Source organism: Corythoichthys intestinalis, chromosome 17 (genome assembly GCF_030265065.1).
Source record: "Corythoichthys intestinalis isolate RoL2023-P3 chromosome 17, ASM3026506v1, whole genome shotgun sequence".
NCBI lineage: Eukaryota > Metazoa > Chordata > Actinopteri > Syngnathiformes > Syngnathidae > Corythoichthys > Corythoichthys intestinalis.
This window is the reverse complement of record NC_080411.1, coordinates 38,918,450-38,941,768: the sequence shown is the minus strand read 5'-3', so window position 1 is coordinate 38,941,768 and position 23,319 is coordinate 38,918,450. Positions and strand designations below refer to the sequence as shown.

The 23,319-nt window shown below is 37.2% G+C and overlaps 1 protein-coding gene across 7 annotated transcripts in view; it reads right to left on the bottom strand.

Annotated features, from left to right (window-relative positions):
- Positions 1-23,319, bottom strand: part of LOC130905156 (transcription factor 4-like) — a 356,325-nt gene that overhangs the window by 70,679 nt on the left and 262,327 nt on the right. For all 7 annotated transcript variants that reach the window (XM_057818269.1, XM_057818267.1, XM_057818270.1 and 4 more), the window contains 3 exons: positions 9,012-9,117; positions 5,583-5,731; positions 4,115-4,259 (listed from right to left, as the gene is read on the bottom strand). In XM_057818269.1, coding sequence (XP_057674252.1) covers positions 4,115-4,259; positions 5,583-5,731; positions 9,012-9,117 — 400 coding nt within the window. The remainder of the gene's footprint in view (positions 1-4,114; positions 4,260-5,582; positions 5,732-9,011; positions 9,118-23,319) is intronic.

Below are 23,319 nucleotides of genomic sequence, written 5' to 3'. Positions count from 1 at the left end.
ACAGAAAACATTTGGCCTCCGTTATTGCCAACAAAGGGTAAATAACAAAGTATTGAGATGAACTTTTGGTATTGACCACTTATTTTCCACCATGATTAGCAAATAAATTCTTTAAAAATCAAACAATGTGATTTTCTGTTTTTTTATTTTTTATTTTCCACATTCTGTCTCTCACGGTTGAGGTTTACCCATGTTGACAATTACAGCCCTCTCTAATATTTTCAAGTGGGAGAACTTGCACAATTAGTGGTTGACTAAATACTCATTGGCCCCACTGTATTTTTCATGACGATGACAAGCTGCAAACATGGCTTGGGAGACTAGAACATAACAAGACGAATGCAAGTTTTCGTCTGACGAGATGACAACGAGACGGAAATGCGTCATACTTTCAGTCATATGTTCACAATGCGTGACATTTTCATATTGTACGTGGAGTACATCAGCTTGCATTGTAGTAGTGTTTGAGTTGTATCACTCATGTGAGATGTGCTGTGCCACTCCGTCACTCTCCTCACTGGAGTTTAGGATGTGTCTAAAGCTAGGCTGCGCTCCACCTTTCTTGTTTGGAAACACCATAATATTTGTTTTCTCATCTTGACAAGAGAGAATATGCAATGCTACTTTAGCCTTTAAAGGTCTGTGCTGTGTGAATATCAGATGCTAAATGTAACTCCTAGCATTAGCTTTAGAATGGCAAGCGTCCTCTTAAAATGTTGGCCAATCTAAAACAGAGCCACTTGGCTTTTTGGTCAGTAAGTCTAGAGGAGAGCCAGTTGGCGAAATGGCATTTAGCTTACAGCGCACTTCGGCGGTTTTGTTTGGTAAATAAGCAATTACTGGGAAATCATGATTGCTTGCAACTTCTGGCTAGACTCTAAGAATAGCGAAAAAAAAAAAAAAATCCCAAGCTTCCCAGTGTTAAACGCTCAGGCAACTTCTTTTTTTTTTTTTTTTTTTTACATATAGTTCGTGGCTTACAGGTGGGGGGGAAATAAAACTTATGAATTTTACAGACGAAAAAATTTGATAAACTCGACTAAAACTAGACGAAATCTGCATGTGATTTTGTCGACTAAAACCGGATTAAATCTGTATGAGATTTCGTCGAGTAGAACTAACCGAAAACATTTTGAAATGACTGAAATATGACGAAGGCTAATAAGTATTTTTGTCCAAAAGACTAAGACGAAAATTAAATGGTCTGCCCAAAAAAAAAAAACACTGTTCCCTACACAGACATGAATCCCAATGGTCATCAAACCAATGTGTTCACTAAGCTGGTTATGTGCCTTTTTGTCTTAAATCCAGGGGTGAAATGCCAATTGTTTAAATGAACAGTTGAACACTATGTAACTTTTGAGTTTCAGTCGATTTTAGCGATACCGGTGGATAAAAGCGGTAGTGTTTTGCCTTAAAGGAGACTGCGTTTCCCATGTGGACCAACGCACACCCGCAAATCAGCAATCAATCAAAAATCAATCTCCTGGTCGCCTGCAGATGGATTAAACAACATTTCTGTTTCCAGCGGCTGTGTAAAGGATGAATAGTAATAAGGTAATGAATCCAGTTGAAGCTAAATATAGCATATGACGGTTAGCAATAGAGGTGTGCGAAATTTCTGATTTTTAGATTATTCATGATTCGCCCGTGCATGATTAGATTCACAAACACCCAAATTCCAATTATTGAAATATGCCAAGAAAAGCGGAACTACAAAACAGTCAGCACGGTCTTCGAGACGCAATGAGGAACGGACCGAAAGTAAACATCATGTACAGCTCAGTGCAATGGCTCAACTCATGCCGCTAGATGAAAAAAAAAAAAAAACCCTCACTGCGGCCGACAGCCGCTATAAAACTACGCCCACATAATGCTACGGTAGATATCACATGTATAAAGAAGTAGATGCAGTACACAGACTCGCTGGTGTTAGTTAATAGCCACCATCTTAAAGCAGTAGACTTCTCTGGAAGGCTATTGTAGCGAACCTTCCGAGCAAACCTAATTAACTTTATATCTAAAATATTCCTAAATCGGCAAAATCTTGACTTGAACATTTAAATGATGAAACAGTTTTAAAACTTTCACATGTTGAAAGCAGAAGTGAAATTATGGAATAAGGGACACAATGAGCGAGTGAAAGCCAGGCCAATGTTTATTCTTGACTATCCTGGTAGCCTTCCTTTTTTTCCTCATTGGACAAAACTTTTTGCCACTTTTGTTACTCTGCCATCTTTGCAGAATTCGAGCGACGTCTGTCTTTATAATGAATGGAGACAGGGGGAAGTGACGTATGCTGTAAAGCAGTCAGCATATTTGTAGTTTTTTGTGTGTCCTGCCACCCTCCTCGAAGTTAATTAGTGCTGGTGAAAGTGATACAGACACCCCTCAAGATTAACAAAGAGGTATCATTTAACTAGTTGTCAGTTGACATATCATCACAAATGCGATGAAAATATTTTATAAAGGCTGAAAAGTTACATAGTGTTCAAGACGAAATGGCAAAATTACTCCATAATGGTCAAAACAGTCGACTTCACCTTTACTGTCACACCTCCCGAACGATATTTTATGACACCTAAATCGGACATATGTAATTTCCCTTCCCCGGCTTCGGAGAATGTAAACAGACCAGAAGGAGTGACAGCTAGCCGACATGCTAACCCGAACCGAGGGATGTTTCAAAGTCTTCGAAGTGGAAAATCACACATAACTAGCCTGGATTATTTGACATGACGACCCGGTTGTCGAGTTTCTTTGCGGATCGGCAAACCGCCCGGCGGAGAGCAATTTACAGTTCGTTCCCTGGAGGAGGGTGGCTGGAGTTGTTGTGTAGCTAACGCGCTAACGGCTAACTGCTAATGAGCATGAGGATAGCTTTTTACATGCCTATCAATGATCAAACGTAAGTAGTCCTTTATTTAAAGGAATTTTATAGTGTTTACTTTGTAATCACTGTATTCGTATTTGACATAATACAAAACAAGATGTTTACTCACTTCCTTGTAAGTCCAATGGTCCCACAGTAAATATCCACGGTGAATGGGAACCTTTTGAAACTCCAAAAAGGCGCATACGCCTCTCCCGCATACAGAATGATTTTTCTGCAGCCGTTTGGCTGGCGTGATGCAAAAAATAAAAGTATTAATCCGCATAATCAGCTGAATCCTTCGTCCTCATACACAACAGTACACTGTATAGTGAAGAGAACGTCTTCTACCGTACACGTCACAGCGCCCTCCTCCTCAATGCAAGACCGAAGCCGGAAGTCACTCATTTTCATGGCGCGGGATTCAAAAAACTAAATAAATATAGCGATCGCTTCTACACACATCCAAGCGGTCCATATCATTCAGGGGCATAAAATACCGCGTGTATTATGAAATAAACATGCTTTTTCGTGTCACAGGCACTTTAAAACATCAGAAGTATATTCTGAAAAGGTGGCTGTTGCAAATGTTTTGGTCTAAACTGCACTGCAAAGGTTGAATAAAACACACAATTGGACTTTTTACTTTGTCTCCAACAAACAGCCGCTGCATCTAGTGGTATTGGTAATTCTTTTTCAAATGTTTCTTTGCATCATTTCCCTGCCATTCTCTTAGTTCGCCTACTTGGTTCATTCCAAATTACTCAATTTGTGCTGTATATGCATGTGTGTGCGTGTGCGCATGGACCCAATAGCTTTCTGGAATGTTGCAGATGTCTTTCCATGAAAACAAACTTTAAATCTGTTTTTTATTGCTTTCCTATTTGTTCTATTTGGACTCAAAGCAGTGTGTCCATATGGCATGTTGTGCATGCGAGTGTATAAGCATGTGTGTAGATGTCAAGGTGGAGAGAAAATGGAGTAAGAGTGTCTTTCACATTGCAATTAACTGCTGTTTCGTGTGCATGTTTGTGTCTACGGATGTATTCAAACTAAAGGGCATGCTGAATTTGTTTTTTTTTTCTTTGTGTTAAATTTCTTTTTAAGGAGTTAATTATTTTACAAAACTAAATGCGACTCCCAAATGTGAGAGAGTAATTGCTATGCCATGTGGTTTTAAGATTTTTCTTTAAAATTAGTTGCAGCATTGGTTCAGGGTCAGGCAATAATCAGGAATCTTACCCATAATGCTGTCTGTGCCATTGGTGGGAGCGCTGGAGCAAGAGGAGGTGCTGTAATGATTGGGTCCGCTTCCAGCTCCTCGGTGGAAGCTAGACATAGGGGGAAGGCTGGAGTTTATGTCTGCTGATGAATGTGCCGGATAGCTCTGCACATAAACATAAAAAAGAGAAATAATGGAATTTTTAATAAATATATTAACAGGATTGCATGACACTTATTTGTAAATTAATATAAAGTTTCTTGAGCAAATGAAGTGATATAAAATACCGTAATTTTCGGACTATAAGCCGTTACTTTTTTCCTTTCATTTTGAATCCTGCGGTTTGTAGTCCAGTGCGGCTTATTTATTGATTTATTTGGGTTAATAGGCAGCACATGCCTCCTAGCATGCATTGCAGTGCTACAGATGTAAATTACAATCAAAAATCATGTTCTGTGCCAATTATTTATTCACTGACTGTTCCAGTTGTTTCATTAATTGATTGTTATGGTATTTGGTAACACTTTATTTGACAGTGGTGTCATAAGACTGTCATAAGACCGTCATAATTATGACATGATACTCTTACGGGCATTACTGAATGCTTATGACAGATCCGGCAAATTATGTTACTAACTCCATTTATGTCCAGCTCGGATCTTTTACATTTGCCGGAAGACACGAAATGACATCTGTTATAAGCATTCATTAATGCTCATGATAGTGTCTTGTCATAATTATGATAGCCTTATGACAGTCTTACGGCGCCACTGTTAAATAAAGTGTTACCAAATACCATGGTGGTTCATTTGGTCTTATGACATCGTATGAAAGTCGTATGGTGCCTCTGTCAAATAAAGTATTGGCAGTTAATATATATTAGTGTAGGTAACCCATGATAAAATGAGGACAGCTGTGGCTTATAGTCCAGTGCGGCTTATCTATGAACAAATGCCATTTTCATGTCACATTTGGTGGGTGGCGGCTTATAGTCAGGTGCGCCTCATACCGCGAAAATTACGGTATGTTACAAGTATTGAATTATTTCTTGCCTTACGGGAGAATAGGACCATTCAAATTGTCTGATTTGAAAGCATGTGTATGATTATTGATTTAAAATGTACTTGTTTTGCTGTTTTGAAGGATGAAAGGCCACAAAAACATCAAATAAGTTATTCCTTATTGTATCATTTTTTATTTGTTGAGTTCGAGGTCAAATGATATGGAAGAGGATTACGGCCACTGAAGAAAAAAAAAAGCTGGCCAACATTCCCACTTTAAAGTGTGAATTCTTTTAGAATTCTCAATTTAAAGTCAGAGAACTTTATTCTCGGAATCTTGGCCACCATTTATTTTTCTTCTTCACTGGCCCTTGTTGTAATTACGTTTTTTAAGCCAATATTATACCACAGGTGGAACAGTTCAAGTTTTCTTTCTATGAGGAGAATGATGGCGTTTTGTAAAGAATCATTAAACATCTCGGCTCACCAGTCTGTCGTGAGGGTGGACCCCACAGTAGGAGGAGCTCTGAGAGGGGCCATGGGCAGAGTTCCCTCCTCCTAATAAGCTCCCGTGGTAACCCTGTTGGTTTACATTGCTGCTACTGCTGCTCCAGGGGTCGCCACTGTGGTGACCATCTAGTAAAAAGGAAATTAAAAATGATTTATTTGATACGTAAGCAATTCAGCAACTCATTAAGAAAAGAGAAGAATCATTGATGTATATGTCCTGGTGAAAGACAACACCTTTATGATATACATCAATTACATACAAATACAAATAGCAATTACACATAGCTAAACAAATACATTGTAAATACAGTGAATAAAATAAGTATTTGAACACCCTGCTATGTTGCAAGTTCTCACACTTAGAAATCATGGAGGTGTCCGAAATTTTCATCGTAGGTGCATGTTCACTATAAGAGAGAAAATCGAAAAAGAAAAATCCAGAAATCACAATCTATGGTTTTTTAACGATTTATTTGTGTGATACAGCTGCAAATAAGTATTTGAACACCTGAGAAAACAAATGTTAAAATTTGAAACAGTAGCCTCTGTTTGCAGTTACAGAGGTCAAACCTTTCCTGTAGTTTTCAAGCAGGTTTGCACACACAGCAGGAGGGATGTTGGCTCACTACTCACACAGATCTTCTCTAGATCAGTCAGGTTTCTGGACTGTCGCTGAGCAACACAGAGTTTTAGCTCTGTCCAAAGGATCTTTATTGGGTTTAAGTCTGGAGACCGGCTGGGCCATGCTAGAACCTTGTTATGCTTCTTACAGAGCCACTCCTTGGTTTTCCTGGCTCTGTTCTTCAGGTCATTGTCATATTGGAAGACCCAGGCACGACCCATCTTCAATGCTCTGACTGAGGGAAGGAGCTTGTTGCCCAAAATCTCACAATACAAGGCCCTAGCCATCCTCTCTTTAACACAGTGCAGTGCAAAACACCCCCAAAGCATGTTGCTACCACCCCCAGGCTTCACAGTAGGGATGGTATTCTTGGGATAGAACTCATCATAGACAGGTGTTTAAATACTTATTTGAAGCTGTATCGCACAAATACATTGTTAAAAAAATCATGCATTGTGATTTCTGTATTTTTTTTTTTTAGATTATCTCTCTCACAGTGGACATGCACCTACGGTGACTCGTCCATGATTTCTAGGTGAGAGAATTACAAAATAGCAGGGTGTTCAAATACTTATTTCCTTCACTGTACAAATCGCAACAATAATACTATTAATAATAATAAATTAATAATAATAATCTGACGAATCGGGTTGTAATATGGTGGCTGTATTCTGCATGCTGTACCTGAACGCACAGTGACTGACGAGAAAGTTAGAGAGGTGCAGAGGAGGAGTTTTTACTTTTACTTTTCATGTTCTGTTGTTGTTGGCTCGGCTGTGGCGGACAGTAGCCGTGTTGTGTTACACAAATTATACAATAAATGATTAAAAATTTGACGAAGCTGGCGACTTCCTTGCCGATGTTACAATAATAACAATTGTCAAAGGAGGACCGTCGAGATCGTAGACATATTCTATCATTTCCATCTTATTTTCAATGGTAAGCGTCTTTTTGCTTTTCTCACCTCCTGCACTAGCTTTCTTGTGACCCATGTTAATTTCCCTCCCAAGAAAATCTGCCATGCTCTCATCTTGCAAGAAAACAATGAAATTGCGACGCTGTTGCAAATTGTCGTATTTTGAGCATGTCGTCAGATGTCGAGAAAAATGACAGGTCAAATTTTACGTCGGATGTCGAAAGGATCTTATGTCGAAGCGATTGTATGTTGAGGTTCCACTGTACAAATCGAATGTGAGTACCATAACTTACCCGCCCTTCTTCGTTATGTCATTAATACCCCTTATCACATGCAGCTGTGCTCGCGTCTATTAGTGTGTATGTGTGTGGGTGTAACTGACACCACAAAAACGCCGCAAATGACGAGCTGTGTCAATTTTTTGGTCGTTAAACATTTTTTTCCCCATTATCAGAGGTTTAAAAAATAAACCCCACAATTTGCATTCATAAATACTTTGAGCAACTTTCTTTTAAATGAATGCCATTTATACTAGGTGTTGTCTTGCACTTAACAAAAATAATCCTAACAAATATACTTCAACTGTAGAATCAGTTGAAACACAGTAAACAATGTTCATAGACTTCATAATGGTATTGAGGGGTCTGATCTGTCATGCACTGCGCCTCTCCTTCAAGTAAGGAGCCGCCCACATCAAGAGGAGCTATTCACAAACACACGCACGCAGTGATCTAACGCCGGATTTTTGTTGAAATTGTTGTTTTGTTGTTGATTTTGTTGTTGAAAAAGTACGAAAGCTGTACGGCATACAAACAGGAAGGATTGTCTCAGGAGTGATTTGTTCAAGGTAATTATTATTATTATTTATTATTATTATTTTTTTAATTACATTTTTATGTTTTTTGTACCATGCGTGCATTTTGAAATGTGAAAAATATCAATGGGAGAAATTCGCCACTACTGCACTGGCATCATAGTTCGCAATATTTGCGTAAAACAAATGCTAACTGCACGTTTTTTTTTTTTTTTTTAAACCAAGAATCGAGATTTAAGCATTTATTCACAAGATTTTTCAATGGAAAAGCTCTGTTTACATAAGGTGGCTGCTAGCTACATTCACTAACAGACTTGCATTGTACTTCAACATATTTACGTAAAATAAATGCTAACTGCACTTTTTTTTTTTTGCTTGAAACCAAGAATTGGGACTTTTGTGTCCACATGTATAAAGAATTCAGGGATTTAAGCATTTATTCACAATAATTTTCTACGAAAAAAGCTTTTTGTCCATAATTCCACTCAGTCAGCTTTGACGGCATTGCCAACAACGCAGGCCCCCAATTTATCGGCCCCGCACCCCGTGGCCCGTCAATACATTATGAAGTCTATGCAATGTGTCAAATACTCTGTGAAGGATGATTCGTGACTGAGGGCCACTATGATACAATAATCCCCTCCTTTGTTTTTACACAAAACTCTCACCTTTTCTGCCCCTGAATGCATAACGAGGTCCAACACAATTGACATAAGAGTATAAGCAGTCTACACTTGGTATTAGCCATGTATTGTTTGTTCCTTGATATCACTTACTTTTTGACCACAGATTGCAAAACAAAATTGAATGGATACTAGAACCCTAGAACATCTGTCCCTCATGTAATGTGGTAATCTCAACCACTTACTATAATGGTTTTTATTTCAACAAACATACAATTGAATCCATCCCCCTGTTTTCTGATATGTATGTGGGAGAGAGAGAAAACAAAAACATAAGATGTGGGATGAAGTCAAATTTATTTAAATTTTTTCAAATGGAACATTTTACGTTGATGCACTGATGCGCCATTTCTTTCCTATAGTGACTGTACCTGGCATAAAGAATGAACTTGGGAAGCCAGAACTCGTTGGTTTGGAATTGGGATAGCCCGGTGAATCCCTGTTGTAGTCGGCTGTACTGGCAGATGGAGCGTATACCTGTAACAACAACACACGATCAGGTCAGAAACACCCACGACGAACAGTTTAAAAATAATTTAGCATTTAATAATAATAATATCCTTCTAAATTCTTATGAGGATAACCATTTACTTAACCCACCTGACCTACTGATTACTTCTAGTAAACACAGAGTTTAAAAGAAAAAAGCCAGTCACACCACGCTTTCTGCCCTTTTCCTATTCGGGTCTGGTTTCAAGTGCAAATTAGGAACAAAGCAATAATTTTCCACTCAGTGGGGGAGCAGCAGTATGGCCATCTTGGAACAAGAATTGTGTCAAAAGTGAGACTCGACGCAGAAGTAGAGGCCTGTTATCACTCAAAACAGGTGACATTTCCCCCCACTAACACGGCGACCACATGAGAAGACAAAGGGGGCTCCCTATTACATTCCTCTGCTGGGAAATGTGTGTGTGTATGTAGCGTGCGAACACTCAGCCATGACACTAGCTCGTGCCGGATGACGCAAGCTTTGGAACAACTGTTAAAAGCTCTCCTCTCCTTCCCGCAACAGCTCCCACTCAAGAACTCTCCCCACAACTAACCTTGAACAACTTATTTCTCTAAAATATATTTGTTGATGTGACTATTTTAACTTGTGCGTGTTGACAAGTGGCTAGGATACAAATGGTGTCCAGATGACCTAAAAATGAAAAGAAAAAAAACCCCACAAAAATCTTTTTTTGCCTACGAACTATTAAAATAAGAAATTGCTTGAAAATGGAATCTGCCAACAGCTTTACAAGTTAAGAATAAAGGGTTCTTGTTCTGCTAAAACACAGTGTTGTTTTCGTCAACGACAGCAATAATGAAAACATTTCGTGAACGAATACTTTTTTTTCATGACGATAACGATACGATAATAAGCTAAAAATGTGTTTTGGGAGATTAAGACACACAAATGCCAGTTTTTGTCTGACGAGAACGAGACGAAAATGTGCAATAGTTTCCGTCACATGTTCACAATGTGTGACATTTATGTGTAGTTAGCCTGCATCATATCAGTGTATGGTTGCATTGTGACTTGCTGCGCACCCCCCGACTCTCCGGTGTCATCTCCAGTCACTCCAGCTTGCACACATGGTAAGATTTGTTTTCTTATTGCGGCCAGAGAGAAAATACAATGTTGCTTTAGCATTCAAAGGTCTGTGCTGCGTGATCATCACACATTAAATGTAACTCATAGCGCTAGCATAGCATTTGTGTTAGCAATAGGTTAATGCTAATGGCGAGCGTCCTCTCAAACCGGGGGTCGGCAACCCGTGTTTTGAGAGCCGCTAGTGACTCCCTGGAGCATTTTCAAAAATATTTGAAAATGGAAAAAGATTGTTGAGGGAAACATATTTTTTGTTTTGTTATGGTTTCTGTATGAGGACAAAAATGGCAAAAACATTCATAATGTTTTCCAATGCTGTAATAATGTGTAGAATAAATACTAAATTTCAACATTTCTGTCAACGAAGATTTGTGTCATAGCCTGCAACACACGTTTCTATCAGCACGGCGGGATGCCAGGCAGGTGGCTATTGTTAACAAACCGGCAGCCGAGTATCCTGCTGGGAGTGAGAGAAAAAGTGTGATTCCATTACTTCTGAAGAACTTAGAGGAGTGCAAAAATAGATTCAAGAGGTGGATTGCATCGCCAAACTCCACTACAGCTGCATGTTTTGTTGCAACCCGGGAGATGATAATGAGTGGAAAACCGTTCACAGATGGTGAGTACATATAAAGGAGACATTCATCAACATATCAGAACACTTATTTGCAGACTTCAAAAACAAAACCGAGATAATAAAGAAAATCAAAGACATGCCCTGATAAGGGGCATGTTATGCACGTTCAATTTTGTTGTTTTTCGAAACCTCAAAATAAAAACGACATCAAAAAATGGATTTCTTAGCATTTCTGTAATTTCATAAAAGCAATGAAACAATTCATTAATATTGTAATGAAGTTAAACTTGAGGTGGCATCATACAACAGTGTAGTCACGTGGTGCGTTGGATGCACTGCACTGACTGCAGAGAAAATAAACATAAACTCATGAAGGTTCATTATGTATTTTTAGCCGACTACGTCATTTTGATAGTAGGCTAACAAAGCTAGGCTTTGTGTTGCCGACCCCTGTCTTAAACTCTCGGATACCTTTTTTTTTTTTTTTACATACAATTCGTGACGTACATGTGGGTATAATTCATTGAAAATAATGTACTGTTATTCCGCTGAGTGTGTATTGTCACCAAGTTGGCGTTGTCCTTGTAGACGCTACGATATTTGCTCGTCTGTCAACGTTCATTTGAATAGTTGTAAACATTTATTTCTTTTTGGAGTAAACATTTTTTTATTTTACAGACGAAAACATTTTTATTAAACGTCGACTAAAACTATATGAAATTAGTCTTGCTTTTTCATCAACAAAAACTAGATGAAGACAAACACATTTTGAGATGACAAAGATATAGTGCTGTCAAATTTATCGCGTTAATGGGCGGTAATTATTTTTTAAATTAATTACGTTAAAATATTTGATGCATTTAACGCATGGGTGGAATGACCCGCTCATGAATTGCCTCAAACTGATTACAATGACGGCGTTTTTTGCACATTGAGAGCTAAGAGGCAGAGAAAGGCGAGTGGACACAGGCGTTAATTTGACCGCACCGTTAATTGGCATAAGCTTCGGCAACTCCTTCACAACAAACATAACTATCATTTAGTGAAAGCACAACAAAAATAATATTCCTATCGCTCAAAAAAAATTAATTTTCACAAAATGAAAAGCGCTTCAATCCATATTAATGAGGCCCTATTCTCTCACAGTGACAACGGATGGACCAGTAAACAGGGAACTGTGGCATCAGTCGAGGGACAAAACACACTCATTGGCTTGATTTTTAAGTAATTTAAAACTCACCATTGACACCTTAGGTGTATTTCAATCACTACCTTGCATAGTTAAAGACACTGTGGAAGAATGGCAGGGAGCCCATGTGACGTCACGGCTCGGCGACGTCAACAATGGCGAGCTACTAGTTTATTTTTGATTGAAAATTTTACAAATTTCATTAAAACAAAAACATTAAGGGGGTTTTAATACAAAATTACTAAAAGTTGTACTAACATTTATCTTTTAAAAACTACAAGTCTTTCTATCCGTGGATCCCTTTAAAAGAAAGAATGTTAATAATGTTAATGCCATCTTGTGGATTTATTGTTAAAATAAACAAATACAGTACTTATGTACAGTATGTTGATTGTATATATCCGTCTTGTGTCTTATCTTTCCATTCCAACAATAATTTACAGAAAAATATGGCATATTTTGGAGATGGTTTGAATTACAGTTAATTACAATTAATATTTTTAAGCTGTGATTAACTAGATTAAAAATTTTAATTGTTTGACAGCCCTACTAAGATATGATTAAGACAAATAAGTATTATCGTCCAATAGACTAAGACAAAAATTAAAAGGGCTGCAGAAAACAACACTGCTAAAACCTTTAACTTTTATGGCTGCAAGGGAGGAATGCTACCCTTTTATTTCTATTGGCGATATGCACTATGCCCAAAGGATAAATGATCCAATTGGAGGCATGCAACAGCAAACGTGCACAGGTGTGGGAGTGGATGAAACAAATGGCTCCATTGAGTTATTAATATGGAATTTCATTACGTGGTGTTGCGTCGGAATCCTCTTGAGATGGAATTTGAAACGTATACGCCTCGCTGATGGAAGCAAAGGAACAAAGTGCGGATTAGTATGACCCTGACACCCAATATAACAAGCTTTAATCATGGGTCAAGCATAGCCTTGACATATGTAGTTATTGGCAGCACGCAAGGGAAAGGGACATCAAAAAGTTACTTTCATATTGTGTTTCAAAAATCTGCCATTGAATATGCTTTCACATTGAAATGCTAGAATATTAGCAAAATAATTTTTTACAACGATAATAATAATTTCCAGATGCTTTTGAATTGATGTCACAATTACTGTGCATTTTACCGCTACCCCACAATTAATCCAAGAAAAATGTCAGACTTCAGCCATTTTTAAAATACTAAACACTTGTTCATATTGTATAATAATGCATTAAAAAACAAGACAAATTACAACACAAACTACGACATACAGTGGTACCTCTACTTACGAGCGTCTCTATATACATATACATAAATTTTCAGGTTACGACGCGCCTCAACGTGAAAATTATGCCTGTTGTTACAACATAATCAGGATGTGAGAGGCAAAAATACAGTATGGGCTGCTACTTGCAGCTCCCAGAGTTTACTGAATGTAACATACTTTCAATATATCTAATCTTCTATTGGTTATTATCTAGCATTTTCTTGGCATCCAATTGGCTAAGAGGGACCTCTACTGTATGTGTATATGTGTATACTAGCGACCTCTACATTCACCCCTCGGACCATGAGGTGTTCCGACGGCTTTACGTCAGTGTATTAACTTGTATCCTTTGTTTTTTACATGATGTGCAACTCTCATTTTATGTTTCTTGTGCAACAATTTCATTGTAACATGTATTTGTTACATTTTTTGATGCATTTTTATGCTTTATAAAGGATTTATGTCTGAATTTTGGGGGGCTCGGAACAGATTTGGGTATTTATATGGAAAACGTGTCTATACTTGTAGATTTTTCAGTTTACGAAATTACTTCCAGAACCCATTAATTTCATAAGTAGAGATACCACTGTACAACCAAATTAACGGAAAAAAAAAAGTTACTGTTATATTTGCTCGCTGATTAAAGTTACATACATTTTGTAATTAGATTACTGTTTCGTTACATGCAACTCATTAAACCCCCAAAACCCTTCGAAAACACAACATGACAGGTTGACTGGAAAAAATAAAACATATGTAAGTCACACTTGACTTGTCGCAGGCCCACTAAAACTATTAAAAAAAAAAAAAAAAAAAAAAAAAAAAAAAAAGTGTGACTTATTGTCCGGAAACTACGGTGCAAATGCGGCAAAACACTTACACACATTAAAGCAACACTTGGTAACTTTTCAGTTTTGGTCGATTTTATCAATCCCGGTGGACAAACGCGGTAGTGTTTTGGCTTAAAGAAGACTGTGTTTCCCATGAGGACCAACGGTACGTTTCCCATGAGGGCAAATGCACACCCGCGCAGTGTCGTAAAATCATCAATTAATCAAAAATCAATCTCCCGGTTGCCTGCAGATGGATTAAACAACATTTATGTTTCCAACGGCTGTGTGAAAGATGACTACTAATAAGGTAATGAATCCAGTTGTGGCTCAACAATAGCATATGATGGTTAGCAACCGTGTGGCTTTTGTGTGGCTAACCCCCCCAAACCCACCCGAACTCGTCAGCACATTTGTAATTTTTTTTTTTTCAAAGTTAGTGTCGGTGAAATTGATACAGACCCCCTCAAGATATAAAAGAGGTGTCATTAAACTAGTTGTCAGTCGACATATTATCACAAATGTTATGAAAATATTTTATAAAGGTTGAAAAGTTACCTAGTGTTGCTTTAAGCGGAAAACAACAACCTACGCAATAAATGGGTACATTGAGTTGGGAAGAGGTTATGCTGAATTGTTTTTGTTACTAGCACCCCCCTACACACGCACACATACGCAGTCTGTAGTTGAGATTAGAGCTGAACTTGAATCCCCTCAAACCCTTTCCTCCTCCTCTCTTGTGAGAACTGAACTCTCTGATCATAAAACCACATTTATGTACACGATTGCCATTAGAAAAAAAAACTCACACAGGGACATGTTTTTCCTATGTTTAAAGTATTTGAATTTATGTCCCAGAGACATATTTTCCCACTGAATATGTTGTTTCAACTGGTGACGAAAGGATGTGATTTGTGTGTGTGTGACATACAGAAACAGGTGCAGACTGTGTTCAAGTAGAAAGAATGCAAAGGGACCTAATAACAGACTCTTTTCTGACGTACACACACACAGACACACAGCAGTATCAGTATTCTCACAGTAAGCAGATCCGAAGACCGTCAAAAAGCTCTTAAAAGTGTTGCAACGCCTTTCACAACTTCCAAACTTAAGATCTCAGGCTGACAAAAACCATCTCGAACCATAAAGGAAACAGGTCAATACCACATTAACAGAAACCTTGACAAATTTATCATCAATCAATTATATTATTTATAATTTATATTATTTAAATGCATTAAGCATTATGCAATTTAAGTACTCTTTTGTTAAAAATGTGATGTGATTTTTCACCCAGTAGCATGTTTTTAATACTATATTAACAATCTAACATCCAACCGTTCCATTATATACACTGTTTAATTTTAACAAGCAAAGTCAGAAACCTGCACCAGAATCATTATAAAAAACCTCAAGCCACCAGTAAAACATTAGGGGTGTTATAGAAAATCGATTCTGAGATATACTGCAATATTACGTCATGCAATTTCCGGATCGATTCAAAATCCATCTGTATCGATCTTAACTCGTGTGTTTTTGGTGGGAATAAACAATTTAGTGGCTGCACTCTTACTCCCGTCCAGTAGTTGGCAGCACGCAGCCGCATTCCTTCGCAGTCTGCTGAAGTAAAAAAAAACATTAGACTAATCCGAGTCGAGATTGTGTACGTTGCACTCTTGTGGTTGCTCGGATTAGTTATTTTATAAGTCTGAAATGTGGGCTCCTTTTGGTTTTAACTGCAAAAACATAGGCATGGAGTAGGCATGTGTCGCAATGAGATTCTGACAGTATGATACCCTAAATCCAAAATATTACGGTTCCACGGTATCATGGTATTGCAATTGCAGCTCTAAAATGTGTTACTTTGAGATATCTGGGTTTAAAAAAAATCCATTGAACAGGATTTTTAATTTTCAAAACATTAGCAAATTGGAACACAAGTATAATGTTAAGTTTAAATACATTACATACTAAAAAAAAAAATTAAAATAAAATGTAGTCCTTTTGGTAAGCCTAAACCCATAGCCAGAGATCAACATTATCACCGTCAGAAGAAAAATAATTGAATTATTTTCCATAAAAAGCCCGTGTGTATGACTCGTATCATGTTTACATTATACTGCTCTCCTTCTCAACACAGACAGTTGCCGGAGAGAAAAAAAAAACACCACGTTTTACCACCGCTAGACACACTAAAAAACGCTGGAGGTAACTCGTAGCTGGTGGGAAAAGTTCATGACATTGTATACTAACCTTAAATTTTGTATAAAAGCAAAATCATATTGGAGGTATTGCCTCCTCGGCAGCCTCTCCCCACAAACATGATTTACATGTCGGATGGCCCTCCTCTTCTAAGCCGTGGCCATCTGTAACTTTTCTGTAGCCGAATTATTCCCATACCAGCGATTCCATTTTCTTCGATAGAAGAAAAAGTTCAGGAGTTTCACCTCCTCCAGCCATCATGTAGCAAGCTAACTCATTGACATTGAGCAACAACCGGTGGGGGAGGGTTGAGCTTTACATCTGCAAGCAAAAAATTTCTCCATGCATTTTTGGGACATAAAAAATACTATTGCTAATACCTTAAGGAATGTATGACAGAATATTTTTGCGGTTTTAAAACCTTGACGTTTTTATACAACGGTATACATAATCGGCACATGTCTAGCATGGAGTATTTAGAATCCTGCATTTAAGCAGGTTTGGACTAAAGCAGGTTTGCACTAAAAAAGAGAAAATGTTATAATGAAAGCCATATGTTGTTCAAACATAAAAAAGTGAGTGCTGGATGAGGTTTCAGGAATAAATTGATATAAATGTACTTATGTCCATTTTGATTTGTTTTTTTTCTAAAATGGCCTCTATAATATTCTATTTAAGAAAATAGGGAACAAAGCAATCACTGAAACTAGGCCACCCATTTTTACATTAAGTGGTACATAATTAAAAGTCAACTCCATGAAAATTAAAGCCTTTTCATCAATTTTCCAACCCCTGAAATTCTAACTATAAAAATAAAAATATTGAATAAAATAGTTACAAAACTTTGCTCGAGGGGAATTTATCACACAAACAACACAATCGCTCAATGCTCTGCCATTGACTGTGGTGTCACAAACTCAGATGAAACACAGATGCTCACGTCTTATAATTTAACACAACTGTTGGCAATATTTACTGTACAGGTTGTCCCCGGGTTGTGACGTACTCGATTGATTTCAACTTTACGACCTCAGAGTCTTGTTTTTTTTGGTACTTTTTATTTTCAAATAATGTTGACTTTTGGTTTAGAGGGAATGGATAGACTTTTGGTTTGTGATGTATGCTTTTATCCAGGTGCAAAAAGCGACGAGCAGGTTGTACTAATGGCACGCGAGTAAGAGCAAATGTATACATGAAGAAGAATTTTTTGCGCACACAAGAGGAAGAGCGCATTTGCGGGTAGTGACAGCTCCCACCAAGAAGCCGTGCAGCCGGGTGAGAGAGAAAGGGGACAGATTATAGCTGCAAGCCTGCGCGCACATGTGTTGCTTGTGAAGCATCCACAGAGGCAACACATGTATATAACACCTTTTTACAGTTTATTGTGTCTTTTCAATTGTGTTCAAATACTTGGGGTGTGCTTATGTGATTGTTTGTGATGATTTTTGACGGTAACAGATACATGCTAATCGTTTTTGTCGATTGTCGTTGCTGTATCAGTAGCTAGTTATAAACGCATATTTGAACTGCTGTTATTGAAGATGAAACTGATTTCATTTCATTTTTATTTTAGTTTCATTCTGCAAATGGTGATGTCATGAGCAGCTGACTAAAGTCAGCAAACCACACGGTTGTCTGATACGACATTTTGGAGCTTAGCTCGCTGTCTAGTTAGCACTTCGCTCCGACATCTTGGCGAGGACAGTAAAATGACATATGATGCATGTTTTTGGAAAGCTATTTTGCGACTTAGGGGGTATGTAGGTGTACTTAAATGGTTTATTCAGCCTTACACGGAAATTCGGGTTACTTCGCCACCGGAGGAACGGAACTCGTTCGTAACCCGGGGACTACCTGTATATGGAAAGCATTGATTTGAAAAAACAAAACATAAAAAAGCATTTTCATATCTAATTTCAAAAGAAGCCTGAATGACGGTTTTATCTGATTTTGTTCACGTAAACAAGGACTATGAAAAACACCAAGCAATCTTGATTGTAAGAGTAGATAGAGGATTGTACAAAAAGATAATACCACAAATCAACACTGTTGTTTTGACAAGCACAAATTTTATGTATCAAGAAAAAAAAAGACCAAAGAGGACCATTCTTTCAATGAACTCATGATAGTTCAACCTGTTGCACTCCATGCCGGACCAATGATACAAAGCCTAATAAAACCCAGTAAAACCTGTGTTCACAGAACATCACAGATTGCATCAAAGCATCGCCCTAGGCAACGGCGGGAGAAAATAAAGACACATTCCACTGAAAACTGATTCCTCATGGGGCTCAGACACTCAGCACACAAGCAACAACCAGCTGTGTGCTCACTAATCTGAACTTGCATGAAAAAAAAAAACAGTTCTGAGTGATACCTAAAGTTTTCATGACAGTGACATTTTTGCATCTTGACTAAAATACTATTGTGGTCCACAATTTATCGAATTATTTTGGACATATTGTACTGGAGCCAAAGAAACTGTTTTGCTTCAGCTCATTCCCTTTCTGGACGTTGAAGTGAATGGACGTGTGTATTATATTGTACTCATGTAACAATTTTCTGCAACCAATATCAAATGATCATATTATGTCATATCAACATCACTGACAAATCAGAGTACATCGTGGTTTTTGTGGTATCTAATTCTTTCCGTTATAAGATTCGACTTACAACTTACTCTATTTGTCCTGGACATAGAGTCCAGGCAGCATTACAACTGAACACAAACAGCCAGAGGTGGGTAGAAATGCGTTACATTTACTCAGTTACATTTACTTGAGTAACTTTTTGAGAAAAATGTACTTCTAAGAGTAGTTTTACTAAGCCATATGCCATATACATATGCCATATGCCATACTTTTACTTTAGTAGATTGGTGAAGAAATGCTACTCTTACTCCGCTATTTTGGGCTACACTGGTCTAGTGCTGCAACGATTAATCGATTAACTCAAGTAATTCGATTAGAAAAAAGATTTAAATTAAATTTTGCTGCTCTGAGTATTTGTTTAATTAAAGTGGCGTTGTAATGGTTTGTTTTGAAAGCGTTTGCATTTAGTTTTATTGATTTGGGTGGATACACTGCCCTCTAAAGGCAACAGAAAACATGATGTAACTCATGGCTGAATCCAGCTGCTCACTGTTAAGACCAACATAAGCTTCTGGTTTTTTTTTTAAAGTTTTTGTTTGAGCTCATGTTTTTTTTAATGCATTCGTAATTTAGTTTATAGGTATTGGTAGCCGTTTTTTTTTTATTTTTATTTTTTAATCATTATTATTATTATTTTTTAGTGGAAATATTTGTTTTAGCCATTTGTTAAGAGCATTTTAAAAAAAAGTTATCATTTTATAACATTTAAGATAGTGGACTTTTGTAAATTAGCCAATTGTTCTTTTGTTGTAGATCTCATTTATTTATTTATTTTTTTTACTGTTTGAGGCTCAGCTCCTGTGTTTTCATTTTTTAATGTTACTTATCCGATTAGTCGATTATTCGATCTAGTTCATCAATTAATCGACTAATAAAGTAATCGATAGCTGAAGCCCTACACTAGTCATTATATTTTTCCCTCTTTAGTCTACATTAGACTTTTTTTTGCCAGAGATGCCAACAGTGGTTCAACCGGTTTCACCAATGAGATGTTGCAATAATTATCACATGACTCCATCGTAACAATCAGACTCAAGCTTGCCGTTCTATAATCACGCCAGCATGTTCAATCTTGTGGCGTCTTTAAAGCACCGTAAAAAATTAAGTATCATGATATAGCCGTCAACATGACTCGAAAGCGCAGATTTTATTCTCGCTCACAACTTTTATTTGGCACCGATTGACCGATATGATCCTTTTAGTTTCATAATAGGAAATAGGTTTTCTCCATTAGAGGGCACTCATGCTCTTTGGACGAATAATGCTTAGTTTCTGTAGATTTTTTTTCTCTCGCTGGAATTCAATGTTTTGTTTTCTTTTATTTATTTATTTTTTTTATTTCTTTTGCTTAATCTGGTTATGTAATATGTTAAAGTACAGTATAATAATAACAGTTCATATGGATAACTTGTGCTGGGAAAAAAAATACAATTGTTTCAAAAAAATATACAGTGGTACCTCGAAATACGATCGCTCCGACACACGATCTTTTTTCGACATCGGACTTAAAATTTGACTTGCCATTTGTTTCTACATCCGACGACATGCTCGAAATACGATGATTTTTGACAACGCCACGGTTTCTATTTTTTCCCGCAAGACAGACTCAAAGCAGATTTTCTTGTAAGAGAAATCAACATGGGTTCCAACAATGTTAGTGCAGGTGGTGAAAAACGGTAAAAGGTGAGGCTTACCATTGAAATGAAGTCTGGAAATGATGGAAAAATATGAGTGTGCCACATTAGAACCCGATTTGTTACATTAGTACAGGTATTTTTATTATTATTTTTACTTTTATTATATTATTATTCTGATTTGTATTCATAATTTATTTGTTTTGCTCTGTGTAATTGCTTTTTGCAATAGCACCAGCAGTATTTATTAAGGGTTTAGCATAGGTTTTCGGGCTGTGGAACAAATTAATGGAGTTATAATGTATTCTTATGGGAAAATCCTGCTCCACATACGACCCTTTTTATTTACAAACATGGTCCTGGAACGAGTTAACTTTGTATGTAGAGGTACCACTGTATACATCTTAAGCAGTTACTCACAATGTTACTCATTACTTGAGTATTCTTTTCACCAAATACTTTTCCACTTGTACTTAAGTACATTTTTTGGGATGAATGCTTTTACTTGAGTAATATTATTTTGAATTAACGGTACAATTACTTGAGTAAAATTTTGGGCTACTCTACCCATCTCTGCCGATTGTGCATTGTATATAATTCTTTCGACAGCAACGGCAAATTAATGTTGACTTTTGTGGCATGTTTACTTTCTCCAGATGTAAGGAGGCTGACTTCATTGTCTTCACCCAGCTCAGCTTTTACTTTTACAAAAAATATATAATAATAAGAACCTTTTGAAATGGTGCGTTTTAAGTAAGTAAACAATGCAAATATGGCTTTCGCTAAAATAGGAGCTTCAATTATAAATTACATAATAGTGGAAAATGAAAAGAATTCAGTAGGGAATCAAATAAAAGGATGACTATTATCCATTCAAACTGAATATTGCTGCATTCCAGAGCGCTTAGCAGACAGAACTCAAGGTTGGCATTTGAGTCAAAAGTTAAGACAAAACATCACCCCAGTTAAGTGTTTAACAGTAGAGGTATATTGTTTCTAACAATGCTGAGGAAATAAGAGGAATACACATGGGTACTGTATCCTATTTATTATTCTAGTTTTGCGAAATGAATTGATGTAGATTATACAGTATAAGGCGGCATTCTGTCTGTTTGCAAAACTTTACAGATTGCATCAATGACACTTACTGTAATCTTCGGACTATAAACCGCTACTTTTTTCCCCTCATTTTGAATCCTGAGGCTTCTAGCCCAGTGTGGCTTATTTGTTAATTTATTTGGAGAAATAGAAAAATAACACTTTTTTTGACAGCGGCGACACCAGACTGCAATAAGCCCATTATAATTATGACATGACATTATCATGGGCATTAATGAATTCTTATGACAGATATCATTAGGTGTCATCCGGCAAATTATCTCACAAACTCCATTTATGTCAAACTGGGATATTTTACATCCATTCAAAATGGAGATAATTTGCCGAATGACACAAAATGGCATTTGTCATAAGCATTCATTAGTGCTCATGGCAGTGTCATGTAATAATTATGATGGTCTCACGACAGTATAATTGTGCCACTGTCAAATAAAGTGTGACCAAATTCCATAACTAGCAATTAAAGAAACATCTAGAACAGTAAGTGAAGAAAAAATAGCACAAAACATGAATTTTGATTTGTTATTTACATCGGTAGCGCTGCAATGCATGCTGGGAGGCATGTTGGACAACAACAGTGTTTACAGCAAGTGGCAGCAGAGATTTACTTTCTCCCCCAAGAGAACAGTGATGGCCAAATGAAGCTTTGCAGCCTATTGGCTCAAATCTTGGTGGTTCATTTGTTCTTATGATGCCACTGTCAAATAAAGTGTTACCAGTTGATATCATTCGGTGTAAATATTCCATAATACAGTGAACACAGCTGCGGTTTATAGTCCAGTGTGGCTTACTGTAGCTATGAACAAATGCTGTTTTCGTGTGAAACTTGGTGGGTGACGGTTTATAATCTGGTGCGCCTTATAGTGTGAAAATTTCAGTATTTTATGTTTTTTTTTTTTTGTTTGTGTAAAATTGAACATTATGGCCGTTTGAAAAGGGTTAGCTTAAAAACAAATTGATATCATTGAAAGAGAATGCCTATCATTTTCCTGAACAAAAATACAGTACTGTCAGTGAGATTCTTTGTGAAAAATAACCCATCAATACTATAGGCTTATTAAAAACTTCAGTCTTTCAGTCCTCTTTGCATCTCAAATGTTTTTGTAATGAATAAAGGAAATACAGTGGTACCTCTACATACGAAGTTAATTCGTCCCCAGGACCTTGTTTGTAAGTCGAAATGGTCGTATTTCGAGCAGGATTTTCCCATAATAATACATTATAATTCCATTAATTCGTTCCACAGCCCAAAAACCTACACTAAATCCTTAATAAATACTTGCCTGGCACGGCCAGACTGTTCTCCCTGAGTTTTTCAAACACTGAGAGTATAGTCTGGGACCCAGCCCATTAACGGCCTCTCGAGCAAGTACAAAATCAGTCGACAAATCGGATTCGTTTATTTGCGTGACGTGTTCTTAACGAGCAACGTCACTCTTCCGCGTCGGAAGTCGTCTCCACAACAACACAGATGGCGAATAGGAGGGACTAGAATATGTTCCAATCCACGGTAAAATCAGTTTTAAATTACCAAAAACACATTGACACAAGTCATTGACAACTGTCTGTCTCGCGCTCGCCATGTTGAATAAACTCCGCTCTCCTTATATGTTTA